At 44.1% G+C, this 27,515-nt stretch overlaps 1 protein-coding gene and 1 long non-coding RNA gene across 11 annotated transcripts in view; one reads left to right on the plus strand and one right to left on the minus strand.

The window, feature by feature from the left end:
- MACROD2 (mono-ADP ribosylhydrolase 2) overlaps window positions 1–10,827 on the plus strand; it is an 837,243-nt gene extending 826,416 nt beyond the window's left edge. For 8 of the 10 annotated variants that reach the window (XM_085218728.1, XM_085218731.1, XM_085218732.1 and 5 more), the window contains 2 exons: window positions 4,396–4,464; window positions 7,031–10,827. In XM_085218728.1, coding sequence (XP_085074854.1) covers window positions 4,396–4,457 — 62 coding nt within the window. In that variant the 3' untranslated portion in view covers window positions 4,458–4,464; window positions 7,031–10,827. Of the gene's footprint in view, window positions 1–4,395; window positions 4,466–7,030 lie in introns of those variants that run through there. The other 2 variants (XM_085218724.1, XM_085218730.1) reach the window with 1 other exon arrangement.
- Window positions 1–27,119, minus strand: part of LOC146544849 (uncharacterized) — a 32,600-nt gene extending 5,481 nt beyond the window's left edge. The window contains exons 1-3 of the long non-coding RNA XR_014881824.1: window positions 18,978–27,119; window positions 13,905–13,980; window positions 12,365–12,465 (exon numbers count right to left, since the gene is read on the minus strand). This is a non-coding gene — a long non-coding RNA (uncharacterized LOC146544849). The remainder of the gene's footprint in view (window positions 1–12,364; window positions 12,466–13,904; window positions 13,981–18,977) is intronic.
- Between the last annotated feature and the right edge of the window lie 396 nt (window positions 27,120–27,515).

Consider the following 27,515-nt stretch of genomic DNA (forward strand, 5'->3'; position numbering starts at 1 on the left):
TCATCTCCTGAAGAAATCAACCAAAAAATCCGTAGCCATTTTAAATGACTTTAATTTTGGATCCCTGGAATGGCCTGGGCTACTTACAGAAAAACAGATTTACTGAAGAAATATCTGTAGGGATTGCTTTCTGAAAAGAGGAGCATCCACTTGGCTACTGTGGATGTGTGCTGCAGCACAGCACAGCTGATTCAGCTGACAGCTTCTACAACGCTGATCTTCACCGGTTTCTTTCCTTCCATTCTTTGCTTATCTTGTATGATCTTTTACACAGAGCTCATCTTGAAACTTACTTTTCTGCAGAATTCCTGTTATGCAAAAGGAATGGAAAAGGGTGTTCAGTAATGCAGCGTACTCTGCCATCATGGGAAGTCTTTGTTTCTCCACAGCCTAACTTGCTATTGGGATCACAGGACAGGGTTGTTTTTATGCAGTCATACATTGCGTACTAAAAATAAATGAAGAATCCTATATCTAAAAAGAAAAAGGTTGAAAAAAAGATTGAATTCCTCATTTATCTCATTTCACTGAAGAAAAGCCTCCCAGATTTCTAAGTGTACCAGGTACTAGTTGAGATTTAAAGCAAAACAAAACATAAAAAAGATTCCCTCTGATGGTAATTTTAATATAAATTGCCTATTTTTCTTCTGGCCTCTTTCCTTCTGCCCCAGGAGAGCACTTCCCAGCTGAAAGCACAAGACTGTCTCACCAGGTTCTCCTCAGCATCTCAGCTCTGGTTTTTAATTTCATGTGCAATGTCACAGTGAAAAGCGCTCCACGAACACAGAGCGTAGAGAGTTGAAGTAATTCTCAACATGTGTCCATCTAGTGGGCAGGGCCTTCATAGTGATTTCAGAAATGACTAGAATTTGAATGATGGCCATGATGGTCCATCAGGAACACTGTTGGGGTGTTTGTGTGAGTGTGTAAGCACAAGTAGGTGTGGATATACAGTAATACAGATTGCTGCTTGTGATCTCCATTGGAAACCAGAGCAAAGATCTCTGGAATTTCTTGTACCCAGGACAGATTTTCCGGTTCGTTGTTTAGCGATGACAAAAGCAATCTTTGGTAACTGGTTTCCCAGGTAGTGTTTCTCTGCCCACAGATAAATTTTTTTCTCCTCTGCCAAAGCTTTAGAGATTACAAAGGTAGATGTTAGTTTGCAGCTGGTATTAGGCGGATCAAGCTCTTCACTCCTTCAGTAATGGAGTTACTCATTGGCCTTTCTTATTTCAAGCCTGTGGAAAGCTGCATCTTGACTTGCTGACAGAACAGGAGAAAAGAAAAAGATGCAGCAAGCATCTTTTGACACTACACGTGTCAAAAGTGAAACTTCAGTTTGTTTCATAAGCCACTGATGAGTGTGCCACCAGTGCTCTGACCTTCACATGACTCACAGAAGCGACACTCACAAAAGCAAGATCTCAGCAGTTAACACCATCACACATTGTTTATGTAATATCCAAGAGGCGAGTAACTACCAAGTAAACAGGTGCACATATACCATTGCAGCACAATCAGTTTGATTCAAAATAGGTAATTTTCTTTCCTGAGCAGTCGGGAGTTACAGCTGAGTGGGCAATAGCCAAGTGATACAGACGCAAAGGGAGACATTGTTTAGGAAGCAGCTGAGGAAACAGATGACATTTGCAAGTAGCAGTCTGACCAAGCTCCTATTTAGATCAATACAATAATACTTTTCTTTCATCTGCCATCCAGATCTACAGCATGTTATCCTCTGGGGGGAAAGCACATCGTCTCTTTCAGACAACTCTGAACTTAGTTTTCCAGCCTCCCATTTACCTGTCTTCTCTGCTTAGATGCCGCGCCGTGACTGCTGGCTCCATGACCTTTGAGCACGCAGCTGGCTCACAGGGAGAGGAGGGATGCTGTGGAAGCACGGTCACCACTTTGCATGTGTGAACTCTGTGCCTCTTATTTTTTCTCCTCTTGCAGGGAACTTGCTTGCTTTTGAGGGGAAACTCTTTCACAGTCTTAATTTGAGAGCAGCTCAGCAGCTCACAGATGGAGAGAGGAGATGCATACAGGTCCTCCCCAGCAGGCCAGAATTTAAGTAGAAAACAGACAGAAGACTCTGTTTCTATTGCACAGAAGTGCCTATTTCTGTCCTAAAAAGCCCCCACACGAAGTTCCAGAACTGGTATAGCTGTATGTAGGTGATGGGCAGCAGCCACCTTGAACTTCAAGCACTTTGCTGAGCTGGCAGCTCTAGACGTGTGTAATGTGATTTAGCAGTTTAACACATGTAAAAACTTCTAGTGGCGAGAAGCCTGTTTCTGGCTTGCATTGTGATTAGATGTAGCACGCTTGGGGCCAAGCACACTGTTCCAGCACCGACTCGTGCCATGAAGCTGGTGAGTCACGTTCCCCTGTTCCTGGTGGCAGCCCTTCCATCTGCTCCTCAGTAGGTGCTCCGTGGCTTTTCAGGCTAAGTGTCAAGGATTACGTAGGTGGCCTCGTAACAACATCTGTTGTTGGGGTTCACCCAGTAGTCTGCAGAAGCTTATCCTCCAGTTAGATCTTCCTGTCCCTGTCAGTGTTAATGCAAAGAGCTGAGCTTATTCACCCATATGTGGAAAAAAGCTGATGGTGAAATCCTTGGGCACCTCAGTTCCTCCCACTTCCCCTCTGCCTCCATGTTTCAAGACTCCCTGTGCTTTTGCATTGCCCTTAAAGAGGTGCTGGGTGTTTGCATCTCACCCACCCCGATGTGACGTGCTGTCAGCTAGAACAGGGATGGCCGTTGGTAGCTTTTAAAAAATGCAAGGGGGGAAAGAGGCATGCTCGTTTGGGATGCTGACAGAGCTTGACCTCGGGTTTCAAATGAAGCTTTGGTTTTGAAAGAAATCTCTTTGAAATGTGAGCAAAGCCTTCTGGTACTTACAGAAAACCAAGCTGGTGAAAGCGGCTGGCATAATGAGGCTGAGAAAGGCTGCTGTCATCAGTGCGCAGCAGCCTTCCCTTAATGATTTTTTATTAAGCATCCTGTCTTTGCTATGCAAATGCGTATGAAGAACACAACATCACTAAATGCGATGTGCATCAGAGCTCCATAATCAGGAGTGGATACTTTTCTTGTTATTCATTGCATACATCCAGGAAGCCATTATGGGATCTGTTCTGCATATGGATGATGAATAATTTACAAATAATTCATCACAATCCTACCAGGTGTATTGACACGATATTGACTCAGAGATCGTACTGCCAGGCTGGAAGTAGCTATTGATTTTTGGCCTTTTGTCTTCCCTTAGTTTCCAAATCTCTCATTCAGGTTTGAGGGTTTTCCTGTCGCACGCATCAAATGACTGCAGCCGAGACCACAAAGTAAGGCAAGGTTAAAAGCAGAAAAATGTATAAATGGCCTCGATCAAATTCATTTCAGAGCAGATACTAACTACTACTCATCCTACAAATGCGTGTGCTGAAGGAACACTTTTGTGTTTAGCCAATCACACGTACCACTGTTGATTTGTCATGACATCTAAACTATGGTCATATTGAAATGCACTTAAGCCTTCCATGTAAATCATCTCTTTTTTTTTTTTTTTTTTTTTCTCAGTAATTTTATATGGAGAAATAAGATTGTTGGGGTAAATTGATAGTATACTAGTAAACTAGTACATGTGGGAATGTAGTGCTGTTGCCCCTCCAGCAGTTTACAGTTCAAGGACAGCCAAAGGCAGAGGCAGCGTCACTGCAATTAGAGGTGGATCTGCATCCAGCCCCCGGCGCAGCCCAGGTCCTGCTGGCAATGTTCACATCAAAGGTTTTGCTCTCAGCCAAAGGCTCCATGCAGGAAATCCTTCCTCTTTCGTTCTCACATGGGGAAGCTAAGAGATTCGCAGCCCTCATTAGCATGGCCAACATGAAAAATCTCCGCGTCAGGTGCCAAATAAATGATTGTGTGTCCGTGTAACCCCCTCACCACAGCACAGCAACACGCCAGCAGTAGCAGGTAGGGGTCAAGACCGCTTTGCCTGGTGAAGCTCTAAATCACCCCTTGGAAGTACCTGTACATCTGCTGGTTGCCTACAGAGACAGAGGAGGGATTTTTAGCTCATCAGCTGGCCATTTTTTGTAGGTGCCAGAATGAAATTCAGTGCATTTGGATGAAAGTGAAAATCTGCATCCAGAGGCTTGGCATTTCTAGCGATGCTGAAGCGTATACCCATGCAGAACCACTCATCAGATTCCATGTAGTTGCAGATTAAGACAACTGGCATAAGAGATACGTAGATAGAACAGGCAGAATTTTTAGTGTGATAATTGAACTCTGTGCCTTTTGGGCAGAGAGTGATTCTTACTGAAGATGATAAACTTCACATGTATTGTGAGCAGCGTTTGACCACTGTCTTGTTTTGTTTCCAGCTGAAATGGATAGTCAAGTTGAAAGTATAAAAGATCCAATGGAAACTGTGCCAGAAGCTTAACTAATAGGTAAGATATTTATGGCTATTTTCCTCTCCATTTTCCATTTTGGTTCTATTTGAAAACTCAATTTAAAAATGACCGCAATGAAAGTTAGGATACACCAAAAAAAAAAAAAAAAAAAAGATCACAAATAATAATGGGCTAATAGGGCTTCTACTGCACAAATGGATAAACATCTCCTGTAGAATTGTCAGGTAAGAATGGCAGCAGCATTCTGCAGCTGTGATGGCTTTGGACAGTGAGTGGTCTTAGATCATGAGAAGGCAGGACAGCAGTGAAATAAGCAGTGGAAGAGTAACGGAATGAATGAGATTTGGCATCGCTTTGGAAAATGATAGGCAATTTTTACTGGTCAGAACAGGCTTCAGTTCTGTGCGATCCGCATGCTGGGAACATGCTCACATCACGAGGGCTTTCTTTCCCTTGGCTCTGCAATGCCCCGCATCACTTGTGACTGCACTGCTGTAAAACAAGGCAAAGGGAGCAAGCTGCTTTCTGGAGCTGTGCAGCATTTCAGAGCTTTACTGTTTTATGTGCTAAATGACGGTGCTATTGCAAGAGTGCACGATGGTCGCTGTTGCTGTGGAAGTCTTTGTGGATGTAAGCAGCATCAGCCTTAAATAAAAATGACTAATTTGTTAGGAAGACAGTGGTCCAGGCCCACCCCAGCCACAAGAAGGAATTCTACATCTATCTCAGAACAGAATTTTTAAGCATTAATACGCAACGCTGCCTCGGCATTGTCAATATCATACACGGCAAGGTGTGCTATTTATGTAATAGGATTTCATGTAGCTCAAGACCAAATATAGAAGCTTTACAACAGTGGCAGCTGTATTGGAGAGATTTAAAATACAAGGTCTTATTACTGAGCATGCCCCTTTGCCCTTGTCAGCATATTGACAATATGCCGCTGTACTGCTGGAGCGAGAAATACAGCCGATGGTGTCCCTGCTAAAAAGTACCAACACACAATGAGAAAGAGCCTTTGCAATTAAAATTCGGCTTCCACGGCTCTTCCTTCCCCCTTCCTGAGCCTCCTGTCATATGTTCTCTTAGAGAAAAAAAGGAAAAGAAACTAATAAAATTCTCAGAGTTAAAAATACAATGAAAGGTTAATACCCTTCACTGGTTTAAAAAATGGATGTGACAATTATCATGGCTTTCACGTGTTCTGTAGGAGGGTCTGCATTTCAGCCACGTTTTCCTATGGAAATTAATATCTCTGAATGTTTTGGGCTGCAGTCATTTTTGCTGTATGAAGGTGAAGTTCACCAGAGTAACACTACAATTAGCAATTAATTAATAAATGTCCTCAATTCCACTGCAAGGTCTCATTCTCCTGGTACCTCTCTGAAGCAAAAGGGACCTGAGCCAGCCTACACAAAGACTTTCCCAGCATTTTAATGGCAAGTGCGGGATTAGAAGTAGAAATTGAACTCTTTGCAGCTCTCCATTTGGGTCCTCCTGACCTTTCTGCCTTGTTTTAATTGCAAGGAGCAGGTATGCTGGGGAGGACCAATCAGCATGTTAAGCGTCCAAGGTCTCTGCTCACCACATTTATTATTTGAATGTGGTGCTTTTGAAAAATGTTGTGTGGTCTAGCACCAAAGCACCACCAGTGCCAGGGACCTCTGAGAGCTGAAAGAAGGGCTTGCTAGGTGGCTTGTTGCTGTGGGAACACGCAAGACTCTAATTAGTGCTGCCAGTTTGTATCACTGATTTCCAGAGCTGTGCTTCTTCATGAAGCCATGGGTCTGAGACCAGCTGCCTGTAAGGTCCGGGATCATGTCAGAGCTCTTCGGACCCTGTATACTGTAGGTCTCGTGAGTGTCTGCATGAGCAAGCATCTCCTCAGCACTGTGCATGGGATGAGTGCTGTGCTTCTGATTGCTGATTGGCCACTGCTGCAAAAAGCTGAGGTGTTTAAAATGTGCCTGAAAGGTGAGTTCTGTTTGAGATCCAGCGATGAGGAGGCAAGAGAAAGGAATGTTCTGAAGGATAGTCTAGGGCAGGAAATGTCACTTTGCAAAAGTTTAGCTCAAAAGCATGGGCAGGTTCATAGCATGAAACTGGGAGGGAAAAATAGTCAGGTTATGAATTGAAGGAAGGCCTAGCTGGTTTCTTGTGTCTTATCCCTTACATTATTGCCTTGGATTTTTTAATAAAATAATGTGGACAGGTGAAGGAGGTCCCAGTTCCCAGATTATCACCAGAGCCAGTATCTAGTACAAACTGATGTGCTATGCTGTGAGCAAGAGAATTTATTCCAGTGATTCACAGAATAAATGTATGCATGAAGCTACAGACTGATGGCCATGGCACTCCGTTAAGGCAGAAATAGTTTACCAAGTCCTCATCAGCAAAAGAGAGAGGTTCTGCACTGATATGAGACACCACTGAGATAACTGTAAATGTAATATATGTGTATACACCACACGATGCACACATTTTGTGTGTGTGATGGATAGGGAAACCTTTGGCTTCTGCATTAGGAAGATGAGACTTGAAGTCTGTGCAAGCATTATTCTTAATTTCTGCCTTTTTTCTTTCTTTCTTTCTTCCCCTCTAGGACAAAAAAAGGATGCAGGAGACAAGAGACCCGACAAAACCCAAAGGGCAGACGCTGACATCCTATGGCATCATTCTTGGCAGAAGAGAGCACACAGAGGTGCTCGGTGGGTTGGGAGGGAGGGAGCTTTGGGGAAATGACTCTTTGCTTTGATTTCTCTCTGTTCTTCATTGCGTTTTGTTCTGTAAACATGTTGGAAAGAATCACAATTTCCCAGTTCTGATGATGGTTTGCAATTATTCCTGCAATTACAACAGTTACTTCTGAATGACGAGTCCCTGTGTTATATCGGGTCTCTTTTCCTCCTCCATCGTATTGTTAGCCCGTCTTCAGGTCCATCCCTTTTCTAGCATCTTTATTTTCCTCCCCAGTTCTGATACTGTCTGCAGGCAACTTGTGGGAGCACGTTTATTCCCTGCCCCCCCTGCCCTTTTTTTTAAACTGTTCCCTAGGATACCAATGGAGATTTGCTTTAAGAACATGAACTGCCACAAAGGATTATAATCCACACGCACCAATAAACAACATCCCTCCTCGTGCTAGGGATTTGAAAGACGAGACGCTCCAAAATCTCAGATATATTGATAGAGACAGCCCTGCACGTTGCCTGCCTCCCAGCTTGTCGATCAGCAGCTCCTAGCAACTTTTCTTAATGCAGAGCAGTCAGCAGCTCCCAACCCAGTTGCTTGAAGAGTCAGTGGCTGGACTCTGAGTGCGCACCATAGGCAGAGCCTGCATATTAACACTATCTTCTCACTTACCTGCTGTCTCAGTATTTCCCCTGCCTCTACTCTTTGCAAGCCTAAAGGAGATCTCTGGGGTACAATAAAGCTAAACCGTGACAAGCCTGCACTATGCCATGCCCCTCCACGGATCGTGGGTGCAAATAACACATGGCCTCAAACAGAGAGTACCCCAGATCAATCTGCCTCTTTTCCAGAGAGGTCCGTGCATGTCAAAATCCATGTGCCATAAGTATAACCTTCATGTAGGGGCAGGCAACACATTTCCTGGAATCTGTGAGCAAAGGAGGATAGCAGGCATTCTGTATTTAAAACATCTTTAAGTATGGCTTCTGGCTTTAACAGCTTCACACTGTATCTCATGTGAGCCCTCGTTATATTTCCCACTGCATATACATGATTTTTTTAAATTTAAAAGAAAAAAAGCAATTAACAGTTATTTGGATAAGAATGTCTCACCATATGTCAACTGGTCTGCCAGCAAATGCCGCACAGAAATGTTTAGAACAGGAACAAAAGGATTTTACGTACAGTTCTCTGCTACACTGCAAATGAAACCAGTAGAAGATACGCACGACAGAAGAGCGCACAACTTGTCCCCGGGCTACAAACCATATTTCAAAATGCCATTGATAATAATTGGATCCTTTTAAACAAAGTAGCTTGATGGTCTCTCTTTCCCAATCCTGAATAGGCACTAATCCCAAATCAATTATTTACTACTAAAAAACAAGGCAAGGTATTTTCCAAGACGTGGAAGGATGTCCGTCCTCCTGCGATCTACGTTTATCCCAGGTATTGGAGCTTTGTTGATAAATTCTCCACCAGCATCAGCAAGTAAACTGTGTCCCTACAGAATATAGCATCAGCTATGGCATTTGATGGCTGCTGTCTATCTGCTGCAGGTTGATTTGGAAGAGTGTCAAGACAAGCAAGGATTAGAAAAGAAAACAACAAAAGCTCCAGATTTCCCCATGAGAGCACGCACAGCTCCTAGGAACACTGCCTCCTTTTCACCTTGTGTATGGCTCCAGCACATTTGCTTTTTGTGGTATCTTTGGTGGATGAATATTTCTGCGTGCCAGCTCCTGTGGCATTTTGCACCATATGGAGGTCATGCCAGAGAAGATCTCAAGGAGATTCTTCATCATACACTTCTCTTGGAGATTAGCGGATACTTGGAGTTGGGTCAGCTTTAGAAGAAACAGCATAAGCCTTTTAATCTGTCTTATACTCTTGCTAGTTTTCCTAGAGAGATAACTACCCTCTAGCTCTACATTTTGGACTTTATTCACTTCGAAGCCACTCTTCTATTTCTCATCCCTGTTAGCTTGCCAGATGCAAAATGCATCTTTTGGGACATGGATATTTTCCTGATGTTCCTTCACCTCTTTTCCAGCAGATTCCAGTCTTGTAGACAATGGCTTTGCAAATAGTGCATCTCTGCAATGCACACCCCTTTCTATGTGTCTTCTGTACTTGCTGATTTTGATTTAAACAGTCTGTCATAACAGAAGGTGGAAGAGTGGGAGGAAGAGGAAAGAATGCATCAGGTATCTCTCGCCGCAGTTCTTCCGTTAGTGCTGTCTCTGTGAAAAGACAAAGATCAAAGGGATCCACTTCTCTGGGAATGTGAGGGAACTGCCTCCATACAGCATGGGATAGATTGGGAAAGCTCATCTTTGAATTGCTCAGAAACATTGAAGACAACCTAGATTGCAGGTCCTTAGCGGGGTAAACTAGCCTCAACAGAGCTGTTACATATCCCTCAAGCATTTGCAAGCCTTGTTTTGGCAAGGAGGCTGGCTATAAAAGCACAACTGTTTGGAGACAAAGGCTCATCTAAGTCCTTGCAAAGACCAACTGAAGTAAAGAACAATAAGTAACTGCAAAAATGCCTCATGTTAGACATGATATTTATAACTTGTGACAGTAATTTCATTGCACTTTTCATTCAGCCTTGGTCTTTGAATGGCAGCAAGTCTCTGAAGCTGGGAAAGGTTTTCCTGAAGACGAAGCAGCAAGTGTGATGTCTAGAAGTGTAGGAAGTGTTGAATAAATAAATGTATGAGTTGATTGAATCCTTACAGGGCGATCTTCAGATAGGTCTCTCTCTTTCTTCCAGTGGATTTTCATTTTGTTACGGCTTCTTTCATTTTTCACTCCCATAGAGTGGGCAGAGTTGGGTGGTTTGAGTTCCTCAGTTGGGTTTGCTGGTTGCAGCTGGGCCCATGCTCCTCCACACAGTCTCTGCCGATGTGACAGGAAGTATAGAAATGTGGGAGCTGGTTCCTGGCATAGAGGGGAAGCCCCTGCGTGTTGGTGTCTGCATGCAAGATATCGGACTCTGCTTTAACGTTGCAGCTCCCATTTCTGACAGTGCTGGTCCCTGCCGTGAGGCTCGCTAATCCTCCGGCCAGTGACTGCTCCAATGATGGGCGGGTTTCCTTCCACGCCGACCTCCAAAGAAGATGTCTGAGACGTCATCTGTAACGCTGGGTCACACATTCACTGCAGCTAATTGCAAATCTTTCTATAAAGCACTGAAAAAGCCTCTTTGTGAATTAACACTGTTCTGCTTTATGCACTTGATCAAAAGGAAAAAAAAAAAAAAGACATTTCTCTATATGCAGTGCATGCCTGCTTTGCTTTCAAACCGACAAACTTAGCAGAGTATGTCGGATCTATTTTCTCGGGGAATAGGGGTTTTTATCATACAATTCATCTGGGATTTGCCTTACCCTGACATTTGTGATATAAAGGAAAAAGTTTTAAAAAAAAGAAAAAGTAATTTTCTTGATCAAAAATATGTTTTTACTTAAATGCAAAGAAATGTAGACTGTTGCTTGCAAAATGTCTTCTAATAGATGGTATAACAGCTATATAGACTAATCCATGCCTCTTTTGTTACTCTGTTGTTTATGTGCCGAATTCGCTTCCCAGTCTGTTGTTTTTCCTTTTGTCCGTGCCATACGACAGAAAACTTAAGGAATCGATGCCTTCACACATTTGTTTGTTAAAGCAAAACCTTAATAAAACTTGTTCTGAAGACAAGCCCGCATCGCTCATGTGTTTCTTTCCTCCTGACTTTGCCAATCATATGGCAAGAGCCTTCGTTGTTACAAAGGCACCCTTCAGGCTGGATATGCAACTGTGATGTAAATTGAATACTGTGTTGCCATTATAGTTGAGTCTTGTCGTTGTCAACTGAATGTTGTGTTGGCTTGATAGCTGTAGTTTGGAAGAAATGGATCCATCAGAGAGACTTTTGGAAGGCAACAAAGTGAGGTAAGAATGGGGACTTCTCAGCCTGAAGGGGAAGTGGTTGTTCGATTCACCTTCATTTTTTTGTCTTAGTAGCAGCGACTTAACCTCAGAGGGAAAATACCAGCAATATCCGTAAAACAGTACCTTACTGAATGTAGTTGATGAGCATTGCTCTTCTTTTATTGCTTTAGTTCAGTTTTTTTTTTTTTAATCTGAGGAAAGTTGGAGTCTAGAAGGACATGCCTGGCTTCCTAGATCTGCTGCAAAGAACATTTTCTTTTTTTCCTCTGTAGCATGCCTACATTTTTGAAAGGAAATAATAAGGAAAAATTCATGTCTCACATGAGAAGCAAGTAAATTCCATCCCACCCTTTAGCACAGGGCTGAGAAGAAAAACCTCCTTATTTTTGGAGGCCAAAGAAGGCTACTCAGAGCTTCACAGTGGTTCATGTTTGTCTGGGAAAGGAGGATTAGGCAAGGAGCAGGTAAGCCTACTAGGAAAATACGATGAACAGTAAAATGTACTCTTTATTTTATTCCTGTATTCTGTGGCCCAATTGACATTTTTTTCCAAGTCATGTTTGGAAAAGGAGTAGATTTGTGTCTGGGGAAATAAGTTGTTCTTAGCTGATGTAGATGAGGGTCAACCTTGGTGAGCTTTCTCAGAGCAGCTAGGATGTCTGTTGTGATTTCTGTGAGAAGGCTGGCTTAGCCACACAAATGCTGTGTTCCTGAGAGGAACAGCTTGTGCTTGGAGTTGGTTTGGCTTGTTTTTCCCCCCTTATGTAGCAGAACTCTTCTTCCACAGACACAAAGGATGAGGCCTTTGAAGCCTTTGTCCATGTCTTAAGGTGAAAATCGTGATACACGGTTTTCGTTAGGCTGGTGTTTGTAGTATTTGTTTTTTGTTGGTTGTGGTGGGTGTTTTTCCCCTTAAATAAAAGTGTTGAGAGATATTTAACTACCCTCATTCCGTTAGAATCATCAGTAACTCCTTCAAGTATGTGGCAAATGACTATTAATTCCTTTGAAATTCACTGATAAAATATTTATTATAATGAAGTCCTTTAGTCAAGGGGGGAGTCCTGATTCAAACACAGCAGTGGATTAGGCCAGTGCTCAGGCTCCTGCTGTACTCAGGATGGGGATGCAGTTGGTAGAAGATCCTTTGTTTGGCATCTGCAGGGTAATTTGGATTGGGTGGCTTATGCACGTCCTAATCAAGTGAGACTGTTTCCTTGATAAGAGACCCTAACTGTGTATGCTCTGGTGGAACTGTCAAGCAGGGTAAGCTTTTTTGTTTGCTCTGTGTATATTCACATACCTGTTACTCCTGGTCCAAAGATGTGCATTGCCCCTAGCCAGCTTAAATCCAGCCTGTCGCATGGGCAGGACACCTGCAGCACCCATGCTTGTATTTACGCTCTGGGGAGGAAGGGAAAGTATTTCAATAAACTCAACAGTTTCTTTTTTGTGAACAAAAAAGAAGTTTTGTCGAGGTATTTTCTAAGTTCTCACCTGTCAAGTTAGTACTATTAGCTTTAGCAATACAGAGCGTTACAAATGAAAACAAGAACTGTAGTGTAATCATAAAAACATACAGCACTACATATTTGCTATCTGCACCACCACCACTTCACAGTTTATCTTTTAATTGCTGGAATGATGCTCTACTCGCATTAATGAACTATTTATTATTTCTAAGCTTTAACATTTTGGAGAGTCTGATCTGTGGCAGAATAGCTGTAGCAGCTGTTGAAATTGCTGCTCAGTCAGGCTCAGTCTTCTCACTTCCACAGTGCTGCCACCAGCTGCATGCTATACCCCATTTCTTTGTGCTGAGATGTTACCTGCAAAATCTTGACTCTTATGTAACCAAGTATTTCAGAACAATCTATCAGGAAATCCCTGCTCCAGCTATGCCCCTTATGTCATAGCCCTATCTGTGTTATTTTTGCAGGAGGGAGGACCCCAGATTCCACCAGATCCCTCCTGCACCAACAGCAGCCCTTGGCAGGAGACCCCACACCATTAGGTGCAGATTTGTTCTCTTTTAGGTTTCACTGCACAGCTTGGAAGGGATGCAAAAAAAAAACCACACCCTACAGCAGGCAAATTGTTAGCAGCCCGAAACCATCAAACTTTAGCACTGGGCAACATCTTGCTCAAGCCATAGTAAGGCTGCCCAGGATGAGTTTGTGCCTAAGATTATCTACTTGGAAATATAACTACAGCAACATACTTTAACAATTCAATATAAGACTGATGTGTCTCTTGCATGCTGGCCAGTCTGCTTCCTGAGCGCACCAATCCTTTGGTTATTCTGATGCTCCTGCAACACTAGTGCAGAAGACTGCTCTGGTTTTGTTTCAGGTCCCACAGAGTAACTCAAATTTGACAGCAAATCCTTGCCATACATCTGTGAGGAAGCAAGGCACAGCTGCTGCTCTTCAGCAGCCTCCTCAAAAAGCACTAACATCAGCAGACACAGCTGGTTTGTGCAGCTGAAATTGGAACTCCCCCCCCCCAGGCACTAGAGGCTCCAATGTTCTCACATTCTCTGGGTAGTGTGTGCACCTACACAAAATCACCTTTGCAACAAGTTATTCTACTGCTTGGCCCTGAAGCCTTGGTTTTATTCCTTCTCATAGCCCAGAGGAAGGCAGCCCTGCAGCTCCCAGTGCTGGAGCTCTGCACATCACCTGCAGCCATGCAAGAGAAATAGTTGAGGTGTTAAATCCCTCCAGCCAGACTGTCCTGCAGCAATGCAAGCCATCTGCTCATCACCGAGAACTGCTCCTTGCTGCAGCCCCATCCCTCACCAAGACTTTAATCTGTCCCCACATCCCCTCCAGCCCCTTTACCTGGTGAAGGGAGAACTGCAGGATGACCTCTAATCACCAGTAGATAGTGTTTACACCAAGGTCCTACATTACAATGCTGGAATTGAAAAAAAGACAACAACAAAACAAGAGTTCAGTTGCTGCATCTAGATGATGGGATAGAGCAGCCTAAGTATGTTCTATCATGTTGACAACGTGAGGCATTTGGTTTAATTTTTTAGTGTTTTTATTGAGTTGTAGGGTTATTTTTGTTATTGGAAAGAGCTGCTAATCACACCATGTACCCCAGGGCAGTAAGACCCAAAATTCAGCACAGGAGCCCATAAGGAGGCCAGAGGATTTGGGCAGAAGGGAGATACAGTCGTGATTGGGAAGAGGAGGAGATGGTGGGAACACAGGGCAGGTTTTACTGCAGCATCACACCTGCTGTCTTTCCGTCCCAGCTGCCTGCAGACTTTTCACTCCCAATGAATCTCCAGCACCTCGATACAAGACAAGAATCAGCCCTACATTTTGATTTATCTGATCCTGCCTTTTTTGGAAGGCAGGGCATTTCAGGGGCACCATGTATACAGTAAATAAGAGAGGAATGAGGAGCACCTCCGTGTCCTGGAAAGTCATAAAGCAGCCAGTCACAGTCATTAAACAAAACCATCAGAGATACCCTTTAACAGCCGGGTTAGGCATGAGCAGGAGGTACCCATGACAGCTACGAAAAGCAACATATTCATGCAAGACCTCGGAAAGCAAAGACCTGCAGGCATTTGCAGCTCCATAGCCAAAACAACGAGGGCTTTCCATGGGACAGGTTTACTGGACACTGTTGCTGGAGACGAGGATCAAGAAAAGCCAAAGCAAGGGGAAGTGAATTCAGTCTCAATTTAAGTGGTGAGGCAGCATAGTGAGGAAGGGAGCTATGAATGACAGGGCTGTTTGGGATGACTGCAATGCATGCACTGAAGGGGAGGGCCACTCACTAGGGGATGGGGCTGAGCTGCCTCCCGACTGCAAAGGCATGAGTGTAGCACAAAGCACTGGAGCAGGATCATAGCGCATCCACAGTCACTACAGATCAACTTTTAGCTGGTTTTCAAAGTGAAGCTTCTACTCACAGCTATGGGGGTCAAGCAGCTGAACAGTACATGGCCTCAGAACTGGCCACCCCGGGGACCCCAGGCCAGCAGCCCTAGGAGAATACAGGCTTATCAGGCCAGGAGGTCCACCAGCCCCAGCTCACCTGGGAAAATGTGAGTCCCACCACAACAACTGCAAGAAACACCTTTTCTCAGATCATACCTCACATGTGGAGGTGTTCCTGCAGAACACAATATATTACCCCCCCGAGTGATAAGGCTGTAACCTGGTCTCCGTAGGGGTTACCTGCTCCATAGCAGTCTATGAGCTGGGCTCCTACAGCCAGGTGACTTTAATTAAATTATCAGGTTTAGGACATGTTTATTAGATGTTTCAAATATGGCAACAGTTTCTGGCTGCTTTCATTGCTGCTATTGTTGATACAGCATCAACACCGCAGCAAAGAGTGCTTGTGCACTGACTTGATCATATTCTAAGAGCTGGAGGTCACACACTGAAAACGGTTCTCTCCAGTAAACTGGATGCAGTAAATGTTTGATGAGTGCTTTTGTGAGAATGCAGAATGAGAGCTGCTAACAAGCAGGAGACAGGACAGGGCAGAAGAACAGACAGCCTGTAACTCTGCTTCAGACCTCCAGAAGGATGAGGCTGTACAGCACCGCGCTCCCGGAGCTGACTGCAGAGGTTATCACGTCCATACCCACTTTCTCTCAGGGCACTTACAAGCTCCCCTCTGCCATGCCAGCCAACATGGATGAAGACAACCAGGTTTATCCCATAGCTGCTCCTCAGATCCCTCCCCCAGACCCTACTTTGCAGCTGGCCAAGGAGCTCTGCCTCCAATCCCAAATGGGCAAAGAGCTGTACAACACAGGTGTACTCAATTACTACACCCTCAAGTCAGCTCTGGTTGTCCCATCTTTGGGAGAGGAGATGGATTCAGAATGTGTTCCCAGAGAAGTCAAGTCAAAGGATAGGGTTTTAGAACCCTTGTTTTACAACAAATCCAACAAACACCACCTCCACATATACAAAGATGCGGAGATTCTCAGTGCACATAGATGCTTTCTATTCTTAATCAAAACCAAGATATTAACACCCACAACCTACAAGCGCTTAAAAAGCAGATGCTTGGCACCACCTGTGCTAGCAGGCAGTGCCTGACCACAGATCCCATCTGAGTGGCAACTTTGCACCCAATCAAGTGCTAAGAGCAAGTCCCCAGCAGCTGCAGAGGGCTGAGGGCAGGAAAGGAACGAGGTGGCTATGTGCCATGTCTCACCAATCCATAATGGTGGCTTTTCGGAATGGTTGATTCATTCTTTAGTGAGTAAAAATATAACAAATAGTAATAATAATAAATAAAAACCCTCTGTTCCTTGGCTAGCACATCATTAGAAATGTATCTATCTGAAATAATTAAAATTTAAAAAAAAATAAAATTGGCATGTTTCTCCTCCATAAAATTGCCTCTGAGGCCTTGCAAAGCCAAGTGCATTTGCAGAGTGGGAAGGGGAAAGAAGAGATTAAAATAATTACAGCTTTCCTTGAGTGGGTCTGCTTAAGAGGAGATTAAAAAAAGGCACGTGAAAAATCCCCTTGACTCCAACCTCTGCTGGCGCCCATCTGCCATGTACTTAAGCCACCTCGGCTGCGCTCCCAGCCTGGCCCTTGGAGGCTCTGTGTGTGCATCAGGATGCGTGATGCTTCCCCTAGAAAATGAGCCTGGAGATGCTCTTGACAAAAACTGAGTGGAGACAAAAATGCCTGCAGGCTGCAACACCTGCACCCAGGCAACCCAAGGGGATGCAGTGAGGCCTGCTGATCATCCCCATAGCATCACCCCAGCTTTGCTTGGGACCCCCCTCCCAGGACTTGCACCAGCTTCAGCCTTTGCTCATCCCTCCCAGGACAGGGCACACAGCAGATGTGCGAGGACATCCCCCTTCCTCCAGATTGCCATGAAACAGCTCACACTGAGGGGAGCATGGCCACTAGCCAAGGCCATGGCCATGGCACGCACATGCCATACATGCCTCTGTGCTGGCTCTCAGAAGTACCACTGGATCTGGTGCTCTATTTACAGCCACGCTCTTGACCACCTTTGAAGTCATTTATCCATATTCACCCCACTCCTCTCACAGGAGCACTGTGAACGGAGGCGCTGGAGAGGAACCACATCTTGCACCAGTTCAGCATCTGCAATAACCTGTAGTGACACAAAGCCTCCGCTGACAGAGCCACATGGCTTTGTGAGACATCTCCAGTGCGCCAGATCTGCCTGCTTTGTTCCCGGCTTTCCTAATTCCTGACAGACACAGAGGATGTGTTCCTTTGTCTGTGTTGCATTGGGGTGAGCTGGGTGGCACTGTGACATAAAACTTTTTTATCAAAAAAAGAGAAGAAGGAAGGGAGGAAGGAAGGAAGGAAGGAAGGAAGGAGGGAAGGAAGGAAGGAGGGAAGGAAGGAGGGAAGGAAGGAAGGAAGGAGGGAAGGAAGGAAGGAAGGAGGGAAGGAGGGAAGGAAGGAAGGAAGGAAGGAAGGAAGGAAGGAAGGAAGGAAGGAAGGAAGGAAGGAAGGAAGGAAAAAAGGAAGGAAGGAAGGAAGATCCCACTCTAAGCACCAAGGAGGCAGTCAGCACCATGACACTGAGCTGAGCCTGAACTTAGCTTGACCCTGTGTCACTTTGTGCCTTCTCACAGCTTTTCCTCCAGAATGGAGGTGTAAAAACAAAAGATTAAAATACTAAGTGCCTGATTTCATTAGTGTCAAATTTCATTACTGCAAGCAGCTAATAGGAAATGTGGCTTAATTGTTTTAATTTGCCTGTTAATTTATTAAACAACTGTTTCCTCGGAGCACGTGGCCACCTCATCTCCTACTTCTGTCCCTGCATCACCAGAGCCTGGAGTGCCACAGCTCTTCTGGCAAAGGCTCTGTCGTGAGGTCCCAGGGGTTTGGAGGCCAAGTGCCCCAAACAGCGCCCAGTGGGAGCTATCACAGAAACACTGGAGCTGTTCTGTTCCAGTGTGTGCATCCTGTTACCTGCAGCATGGTTGGAGTTTTTGTCTGCAGACGGGGAACGAATGACTGAGAACATAGTTTCTGAAAAGTTTTGAATCACCCATTTGCATGGCACATGCTTCAGCAGGCAGGAGAGGAACTCCTAGGTCTCCACAGGGTAACATTAGCACATGGAGGAGGAGAAAGAAACACATAAATATCAATAAATACCTCCTTGGCAAAGGGACAGAGAACTTTTTTTTTTTAACAGTTTAACAGGAATTTGGAGAAAACTTGTAGCGACTTGCACTGAATTCATGAGACACATACACCTCAGAAAGTATGCTGGTGGTGCAATGGCATGACTTTACTCAACTCTGCCATGCTCCTGAGCTGTACTGAGGTGCTCCACACTGCGGGTGCCTTGGTGAGTCCTCCCTTGGCTCATGTTCAGTGTCCTTCCTCTGTGCTCTTCACTCTCCCCCAGGGTAAGAAAAACCCATTTGTGCTCTCTGGAGTTCCCAGAGGAGAGAGGAAATACATTCAAACTACAGACACCCCAACCTTACAAGCACTAAAGGCATTTTCTGAATCTGCCAAGCTTGTGCTCCAATGTGCTATGCCAGTGCTTATGTAAGCAATTAATTTACATAATAAAATTTTAATAAAGATGCCTGATGAGTGCTCAGCTGTGTTTTTCCCCACATGTGATGGAGGAATCTGTGACTAAGCCCAGCACTGCAGAGCACAGGAATCGAACCCACTCGTGCAGTGTGCCAAAGAGCTACATGGGACACCTGTCCTGGCACAAAGAGCCCCACAGAGCTGTCGAACTGTCCCTAATTAAGTGTAAGATGACTGTATTCATTCAGAGGTGCCGTATCGATTGGAGCCAGCTCTGCGTCCATCACTCACGCCGATTTAAAGTTCCCCACTCTACGGCAATCAATACATGCAAATGCAGCTGCCAGAGAATTAAGATGATTTAATTCTTACCAAAAGTACCGGGATCAGAAAGATCACGAGATGGAAATGCAGCTCAGGTCCACACGACACGCTCCAGAGGGAAGTCTTGTAGCACTTGGCTGCCTTCAGCTTGTAAACAGCAGTTTAGATCTTCATCAGGAGGAACTGGGGAAAGGAGCAGACCAGATGTGAGCAGATGTGAAATCCACTGTTGTTTGACTTTGTGTGATCTCCTATAGCCCTGACATAGAATCATAGAATTAGAAAATCATGTGGCTTGGAAGGGACCCATTGAAGGCCATCTGGTCCTACCCCCCCGCACTGAGCAGGGACACCCCGCAGTTCCATCAGCGCTCAAAGCCCTGTACAGTCTGACTTTGGCTGCCTCCAGGAATGGGGCACAACCACGTCTCTGGGGAACCTGTGCCATTGCTTCATAGCCATTATTGAAAAAAACTTCTTCCTTATATCCCATCTGAATCTTCCCTGTTTTAGTTTGAAATAATTTCCTCTTGTCCTATCACACGGACCCTATAAAGAGCCTGTCCCTTCTTTCTTAGAGCCCCCCCTTACATACTGAACGGGCATACATGGACTTGGGAACCTGCTTGTGGCAGTCTCAGGAGGGCCAGTGGGAGACATCTGGTCTTGCTGGTGTGTACAGCCAGTGCTCCCCGCCTGTGAAAAGAGCCCCATTCTCCGCTCCCTGTTCCTTACTCCCTGACATGTGGAAGAGCACGGTGGCGAATAACATCAGCAGAAGAGAGAGGTTATAGAGGGGAGCAGAGAGGCAGAAAAAGAAGGGCTGAAAAAGATGACAATTCTACGAAATAAACTATTAGACAAAGCTGGTTTGAAGTCCAAATCAGTCAAAAAAAAAAAAAAAAAAAAAAGAAAAAAAAAGCTTTCACAGCTTCATAGGATTTTTAAGCTATTATGATGAAAGAAAGGTTTGGAAGTTGCCATCTTCTCATCATCGCCCATCTCCGCTGCTCATCACTTTCAGGCTCCATCCTAATAACCTGTGGGTGAAGGAATCCCATTTTGAAATGATCCGCTTTCATCTCTTTCTTCATCTCAGGAGATGATGGCATCGAGTGTCTGTCTGCTGTCCTCAAACTCTTCTGCTACCCCAGAGACCACAGCTTCTTGGGACAACATTGCCGCAATCAGCCACCCCCTAATGAGATCCCCCACCACCATTATGCGTATCTAAATACCAACAGGAGCCACTCAAAACCTCCAGCATGCCATTGAGAGGTAATTGGAGTGTTTCTCATTTTGAAATGTCAGTAATTAAAAAAAGACCAAAATGGGAAAAAATAGATCTTTTTCTTTTGTACTCTCCCTTTTCCCCCTTTCATTTCCATTCCTTCTCTCAGACACAGGCACAACCTGGGGAACAATGAAATTTCCAGCTGTGAAACAAGGGCAGGAACAGTCAGCTAGGAGCTGTGTTGCTATCTTGGGTGTTTGGCCAATTAGCTGATCGGCCAATAAAGACTTCTGTATATGCAGAGACTCATGCACATCTATCTCCTATCTACCTACTTTTAGAAGTACATATATATATAAAAGACTCCTTTATTCACAACCAAATCATAAAATCATAGAATCATTAAGGTTGAAAAAGACCTCTAAGATCATCCAGTCCAACCCCAACCCATCCTACCATGCTCACTGACCACATCCCTCAGTGCCACGGTTCTCGAGCACCTTTAGGGGCAGTGACTCCATCACCTCCCTGGGCAGCCCATTCCAGTGGAAGAAGTGTGCAAGAGGCACATACTTGCCATGCTCAGCTTCCTGTGGAGCTGCTCATGCAGATTCACCACACCTGCAATGTTACTAGAGATGAGTGGACAAAACCAGGGGTTACAGAGCTCATTTATCTTTGTATATCTCCTTGGGTCCATTTATCAGTTGCTCTTTTTGCAGGTAGTGCCTCTGCCAATGCACTCCAAACTCCAGCAGAGCCAAGCCACATCCACCTCAGCACCTGGGTGCCATTAAATGCCAGGGTACAAGCAAAACCCAGAGTAAGGGCAGTGCAGCAGGAGGCTCTAGGTCTGTTTTCTCCATAACACTGCGGATGGCAGCAGCCAGTGGGAATGCTGGAGGTTGGTGGAAGCTTGCAAGGTGCTGCCTCACAGCTCCATGAACTGACTGCTGGTGCTTAAGTGCCTGAGTATGATTGCTGTGCTCTGTGCAATTACTTTGCTCTCATTCTGTGACCCTGTGAGAAAATACAAGGGTTTCATCTGCAGGTTAAGCTTTTATTTCAAGCTTTGCTCAGCAACAAATCCTGCTCAGTCTTAGCCTGCAAAAAATCCAAAGATAACTCTCTAAATCAAACAGTATAAGCAAAAGCAAGAATAAGGGTGCAGATTCATAAAACAAAGTAAGGCCCAGAAAATCAGGTTATATTTCCATTCTTAGGAAATTACAGTGTTAACCCGATCATTTTACTGATCTGAAATACTAAACACCCAAGTCACCTCTAATTAAGTGGAAAGCCACAATATTCATTTAAATGTGCTGTATCGATTACAATGTGCTCCAAAACCAATCAATCTATCTTTCCATTTCAAGTACTGAGCTGCGAGTGAAGCAGCAAACATAGACAATGCTTGCTGACAGCTATGGAAAACTTCACCTTTCAAAAACCTACCAGCTTCCCAGCTCTTTGGTACAATCCCCTCACCCCAAGCCTTGGCCACCACCTGCTCCTTCTAGAATCCAGAACCTCTCCATCTCATCCACTTTCCTCACTCCTACTTCTTACATTAGGGTTTTGCGATGCTAAATCAGTTTGATGAAGCACTGTAGGAGAATTCAAGTATGATTTCTGGGCTGTGCGCAGATAAAAGGATGGCATGAATGTGTTTTTCAGTCTTGGAAGAAAAGCTATGCTGTAAGCAGTGGATCAGCTCTCAAAAGGGGATTTATTTTGCTGTTAATCTGCTGCACACAGTTCCTCACCTCGTGTCCAGCAGAGGAGGGGCACAGTATGTCCCCTCAAGGACATTTATGGGCATGTGGTGGTCCAGAGAAAAGGCACCCTCTGGGTTGACCTTGGTCACTTTGGCTACTTTGGGCAGATTGTTTTTTTTCTGGAGTGAGGGAAAGAATCATAGAATCACAGAATCATCAAGGTTGGGAAAGACCTCCAAGATCATCTAGTCCATGTGTCCACTTACCACAAATATTTCCCCACTAAATCATGTCCTTAAATGTTTCTTGAACACCTCTAAGGATGGTGACTCGACCATCTCCCTGGGCAGCCCATTCCAGCACCTGACTACTCTTTCAATGAAGAAATTTTTCCTAATATCCAACCTGAACATGCCCTGGTGCAACTTGATGCCATTTCCTCTCATCCAATTGCTGTTACCTGGGAGAAGACCCCTCACAGCTCTGCTGCCCTTCTCTGGACACGCATCAGGGCCTTGATGCCTTTCTTGTACTGAGGGGCTCAACACTGAACACAGCACTCAAGGTACAGTCTCACTAGTGCCAGTACAGAGGGACGATCACTCCTCTGCTCCTGCTGCCAGCACTATTGCTGATACAAGCCAGGATGCCATTGGCCTTCTTGGCCACCTGTGCACACTGCTGGCTCATGTTTTGCCGAGCATTGTCCAACACTCCCAGGTCCTCTACACAATCTTCCAGCCACTCTTCCCCAAGCCTGTAAGGTTGTTGTGTCCAAAGTGCAGGACCTGGCACTCGGTCTTGCTGAACTTCATCCCATTGGTCTCAGCCCAGCTATCCAACCTGTCCAGATCTTTCTGTAGGGCCTTCCTACCCCAAGCAGATCAACGCTTCCTGCCAACTTGGTGTCATCTGCAAACTTACTGAGGGTGCACTCAGTGCCCTCATCCAGTCCATCAATAAAGATATTAAGCAGGACAATCCCCAGTTCTGATGCCTGGGGAACACCACTCACAACTGGTTGCCAGCTGGATGTAACTCCATTCACCACCACTCTCTGGGCCCAGCCATCCAGCCAGTTCTTTACCCAGCAAAGAGTGTTCCTGCCCAAGCTGCTGAATTGCAGCTGCCTTGCTTGTGGTGGCTTTCTCCTTTTGTTTGGCTTGTGACAAGTAAGATGCCTTCTGGCACTGACCAAACTCTCACCACTCAGAACTTTCTCTCGCTTATTTCCCAAGAATCTGCAATCTTATTATCCTTAATTACATGGCACATTATAATGCCCTAGTATTACACAAGATTTGAACTCTAGAAAAATACGCAGCATGTTATGATTTAAGTTAGTAAATACAATTTCATCTCAATAAACCTTTTTCTCAGTTTCAGATCTTGGTGAGAAAGTTGCAGCAATTATTTAGGAGTGTCAGACAACTAAGTCACACCAAGATAACAGCAATTAGCCATACAGAGGAGCAGTGCACGTTTTGTTCAGAATGAGTTGAGCACATATTTCCCATTCATGAAAAGCAGCAAAATGAAAAGAGGATTTTTTTTAAGAGTCATGTGTGCTGTCAGAAACGAAATATTAAAAAAAAAAAAAATCAATATTAATGAAAAGTAGATAGTGAAAATGCTATAAATCTGATCATGCTGTCTGCACAATTTTCCTGAAATGCTGTTACTTTCTTAAAAAAAAAAAAAAAAAAAAAAGGACAATGAAGGGAAATAAATAAATAAGTGAATAAATCGAAGCAAAAGAAAATAAAAGAGAGAACAAAAGAAAGGGAAGGGAAGAACAAACCCCAGCCCAAGGACTTTGCTCACAGATGGGCTGGTCTCAGCTGCTCACTTGGATGTGAATGGCGTGGCTCTGCTTGCCAGGCTATGAACTTTTCAAATGCTTGCACCATATGTGTGCTGCTGACTGGATGCTGTTTTCCAGCAAAATGAATTACAGAGGCTCCCTCTGGTGCAAATTGGATGAGTTCTCAATTTTCTTAACTTTGAAGCCTCGTGTTTTCAGCCAAACCTAATCCTTAAACACTTGGCTCGGGAGCCTGTAGCAGAATGAGGAAGTGAGGAGGCCAAATGGTGAAATGGTACCTCTCCAAAGAGGCTCCTCTTTAAGAGTCCTTCTGGTCACATTAGTGAGCAGCTTCAGGGAGCAAAGCTGATGGCTGGAGAAGTAGGGATCAAAGAGACCAGATGCCTCTGTTGCTACCTGGGCACAAGATCCAAACAATGTACTTTTAAGAAACCTATGGGAAATAGGAATTGGATAAACTTGCTTTGTTTGGAAGAAAACTCTTGTGTATGCTGCCTATGTGGACCAGAAATTATCTTACCAGAAATTAGACTGCACAGGACTAATTGAGAGTATCCTAAAAGCAACTGATGAATTCTTCTGGACTTCTGTGATTCCAGTTAAGGTCTGAGGAAACTTCTCAAACACGTTGCTCTGTTCCAGAAATGTTCTGAGTTCTCCAAAAACTGTTCTAAATGTTTTATCGAGGAAATGAAGCAGCTATACATGTGCTGAAATGTGAAACACTGCAAAGATTTAGTGAACTCCTGCTGGAAAATCCAATCTTGAAACACATGAAAGAGTAAGGAAAAAGTTTTTAGCTGAAAATATTGAAAAATAGGCTTTAGATTTGATGGCCTTTAAAAAAGGATTCCTATTTTATTTCTGATTCTTCCATTAACTGCCTGGTTTGGGACAAGCTATAATAACCTGTCAAGAAGGAAATATACTTAATTGATAATGTCAGTGAAAGTCTTGTGGAGCCTTCCCTCAAAGGGGCTTTGAGTAGGCAGGCTCCTGTGAACCCTGAAGTCATCACTGCATTCCTTATTACAATGACATCAATCCTCAGACCAGAAACCATCTCCACTGCTTCCACAGCAACCTGATAATTACAGTAATTATCTGGTGATCCAGCATGGCTCTATTCTATTAATTGAATCTTACCTCAGTTGTTAGTAGTGCTGTCTTCAGTCTGAAAGACATCAGACCCAGCATCATAGACCCTTGGGCTGATCTGCGTTGATACAGGTCCTTTGGAGCCAAAAAGGTTACAAGCCAGTGCACACCAACCAAAGACAACATCGTAAGGTTCTCCTCCAGACTGCTTACTGAGTCAAGACATAAATGTTTGGTCAAGAAAGTACCTGCCTCATGCACACACCAATCAAAGCCCAAAGGAGAAATCCCAGTTCTGTTGAAACTGAAGGTAAAGTAAGCCTTGATATCGGTGAGGACGGATGTCCTTCAGCAAACCTCTGGATTTTTGGAGTCTTGTGGGATGTACAAGTGCTTCACAGGTCCCTCCTGTATGAAGGAACCTGTTAAGAAGCAGCTGCTCATTTGCCCAGGGCTCATTTGTCACCAGCTTCCTCCTCTTCTCCTCTCTGACAGTCCAAAAGACGAGCTGCCTGGATTCCTGATTCAAGAGTGTTTTAAGACCTCAGATTTTACTTATGTTTATTTATTCCTTTATCTTTTCCCATTGCCTACTTCAGTAATCCTCATCAAATATTTATGCTTCTTTATTTCCCTGCTGCAGACCATTTAATCATTTCTGCTCTGCTATGGGGTTCTGTATCCCTGGTCCACTTCTTTCTTCTTAATTGCTATGTGAAAACAGGCAATCTCTGATTTCATTCTCACAGATACATCTTTTTATTCTCACTGTGTTCCTTCCCTACCCACCCAATCTGCTTACAGTGCAATGTTTAAGGAGGCAGCCATCACTTCTGTCCATTCCTTTCCTCATGCTTTCCTTTTGATGACCAGAGTACCTCCGCTTCTCTCCCCTGTGACACTGAGATGCAGATCATAATGGTCTGGACTTTCCTTCATTCAAGCTGATGTTATTGATGGCTGTGCAACCAACCTGACTAATTCACACAGGAAGCACGTGAGAGGGTTGAGTTCCATCTGGTTGATTTTGAAGAGCTCAATGGACAAATAAGATGATCCATAAAATGTTAATTGTGGCCCAAACGCTGTCCATAGCTTGAGCTGTCATTGCTTATCAAGGCTAAGCCAATTCGCACAGACCCACCTCTGGCTGAGGTGCTACCTTGTCAGTAAAACAAGTCAGTGCACACTTTAAAATGTGTCATGATTATACATAAAGTTTTCCAGAAAAGCAATAAAACTTCATTTAATGTCCAAAAATAAAATTTCACTCAAATACAGCAGTTTCTTGTGGGCTTGTGAAGATAATTCTGATTTTTGGAAAACACAGGACTTCACAAGAAATAATACAGGCAGCTTCTTCAGTATGAAAAATTGCACGTGGGATACCACCGTGGGACACTATGTGGTGATTATGGCAGGGGGCAATGGGAAATGGAAATGAATTCACACTAGAGAAGTGGGAGGGGGAGTTAGGGCTGAGCCCTTGGGCAGGAAAGAGTACAAATCAAATAAAACAGCCCTGCTACTGTGAAAGGAGGCAAACGGAGCTGCTCGGCTGTATAGAATATTTGTCACTGCACTTATTCTCCCAGAAAAGAGAAAGCACTATCCTTTGAGGATAGAGCAGAGATGAAATATCACTGCATATCTCAAGCTCAGAGCTTATCCAGAAGAACTGGGCAAACTGAGTTGCTCCACATTCCCAGCAAGGAAGGTCTAGGTATTGTATGATAATATCACCTTTCTTCCCTGTTTTTTTTTTTTATTGTTTTCTTTACTTAAAAGTTCATCTTGGTCTTATTAAGTCAATTTTAACAGTGGCATATTTACACAAGCCTGCCAATGCACTTTTAAGAGACAACTGAAGTACCACAGAGACATACACGTGCAAGAAGCCCTGCAGGGATGCAATTGCCAGATCGATACCCCAGGAAGTTAGCAGGCTATTAAGATAAATGATTATCATCAGATTGGTTTTTAAGTTTGTAATACGTACAGAAATTTAGAGGCCTGTTTAAATTATGGCATCAAGACACTTCCTTGTAAGGAAAATTCCACTAAGGTCAAGGAAGACGAGATGGAGGATATACAGAAAAAAAAGTCAATAAATGTCCATAACTTAAAGCTGGGTTTTAAAATTAGTTTTAAGGTTTTATAAGATATTTGAATCCTTAGCTTCTGTTGAATCACAGTGTTTAAAGCATTATCCTAGTGATATCCTGGTTGTATAAGGAACAGAACATGATAAATCCAAGGTGTACTTGATCGGAAATGAACCTTTAAAAAAGGGTAAAGAAACAGCATTTTTTTTTTTTTTTAATTAAGCAATGAACAAGCTCTTTGGTAAAAGGAGGGGACACCTTTTCTGTCCTCATGGTGCTTTGGGCAGCCATTACGATCTCATAGGCAATTAAATATTTTAAGTCCCAACTGTTCTGAATTAACTCTTGGGAGACTGGAGAGGTCCCAGTTATGCTAAGTAAGTTTGTGCACAGTTTTAAATCTGGAGGAGCTGTTGACTACCCTGGGGTTTGAAAGGCCTTGCAGAGATCTAGACAAATTAGAGAGCTGAGCAAACATCAACCACATGAAATTTAACATCCAGAAGTGCTGAATTCTGCACCTGGCACAGGACAATCCTGGCTATATGTGCAACTGGAGGAAGAGGGGCTGTAGAGCAGCCCTGCTGTAAGGGATCTATTTGCTCA

Source organism: Meleagris gallopavo, chromosome 2, assembly GCF_905368555.1.
Source record: "Meleagris gallopavo chromosome 2, MGAL_WU_HG_1.1, whole genome shotgun sequence".
Taxonomy (NCBI): domain Eukaryota; kingdom Metazoa; phylum Chordata; class Aves; order Galliformes; family Phasianidae; genus Meleagris; species Meleagris gallopavo.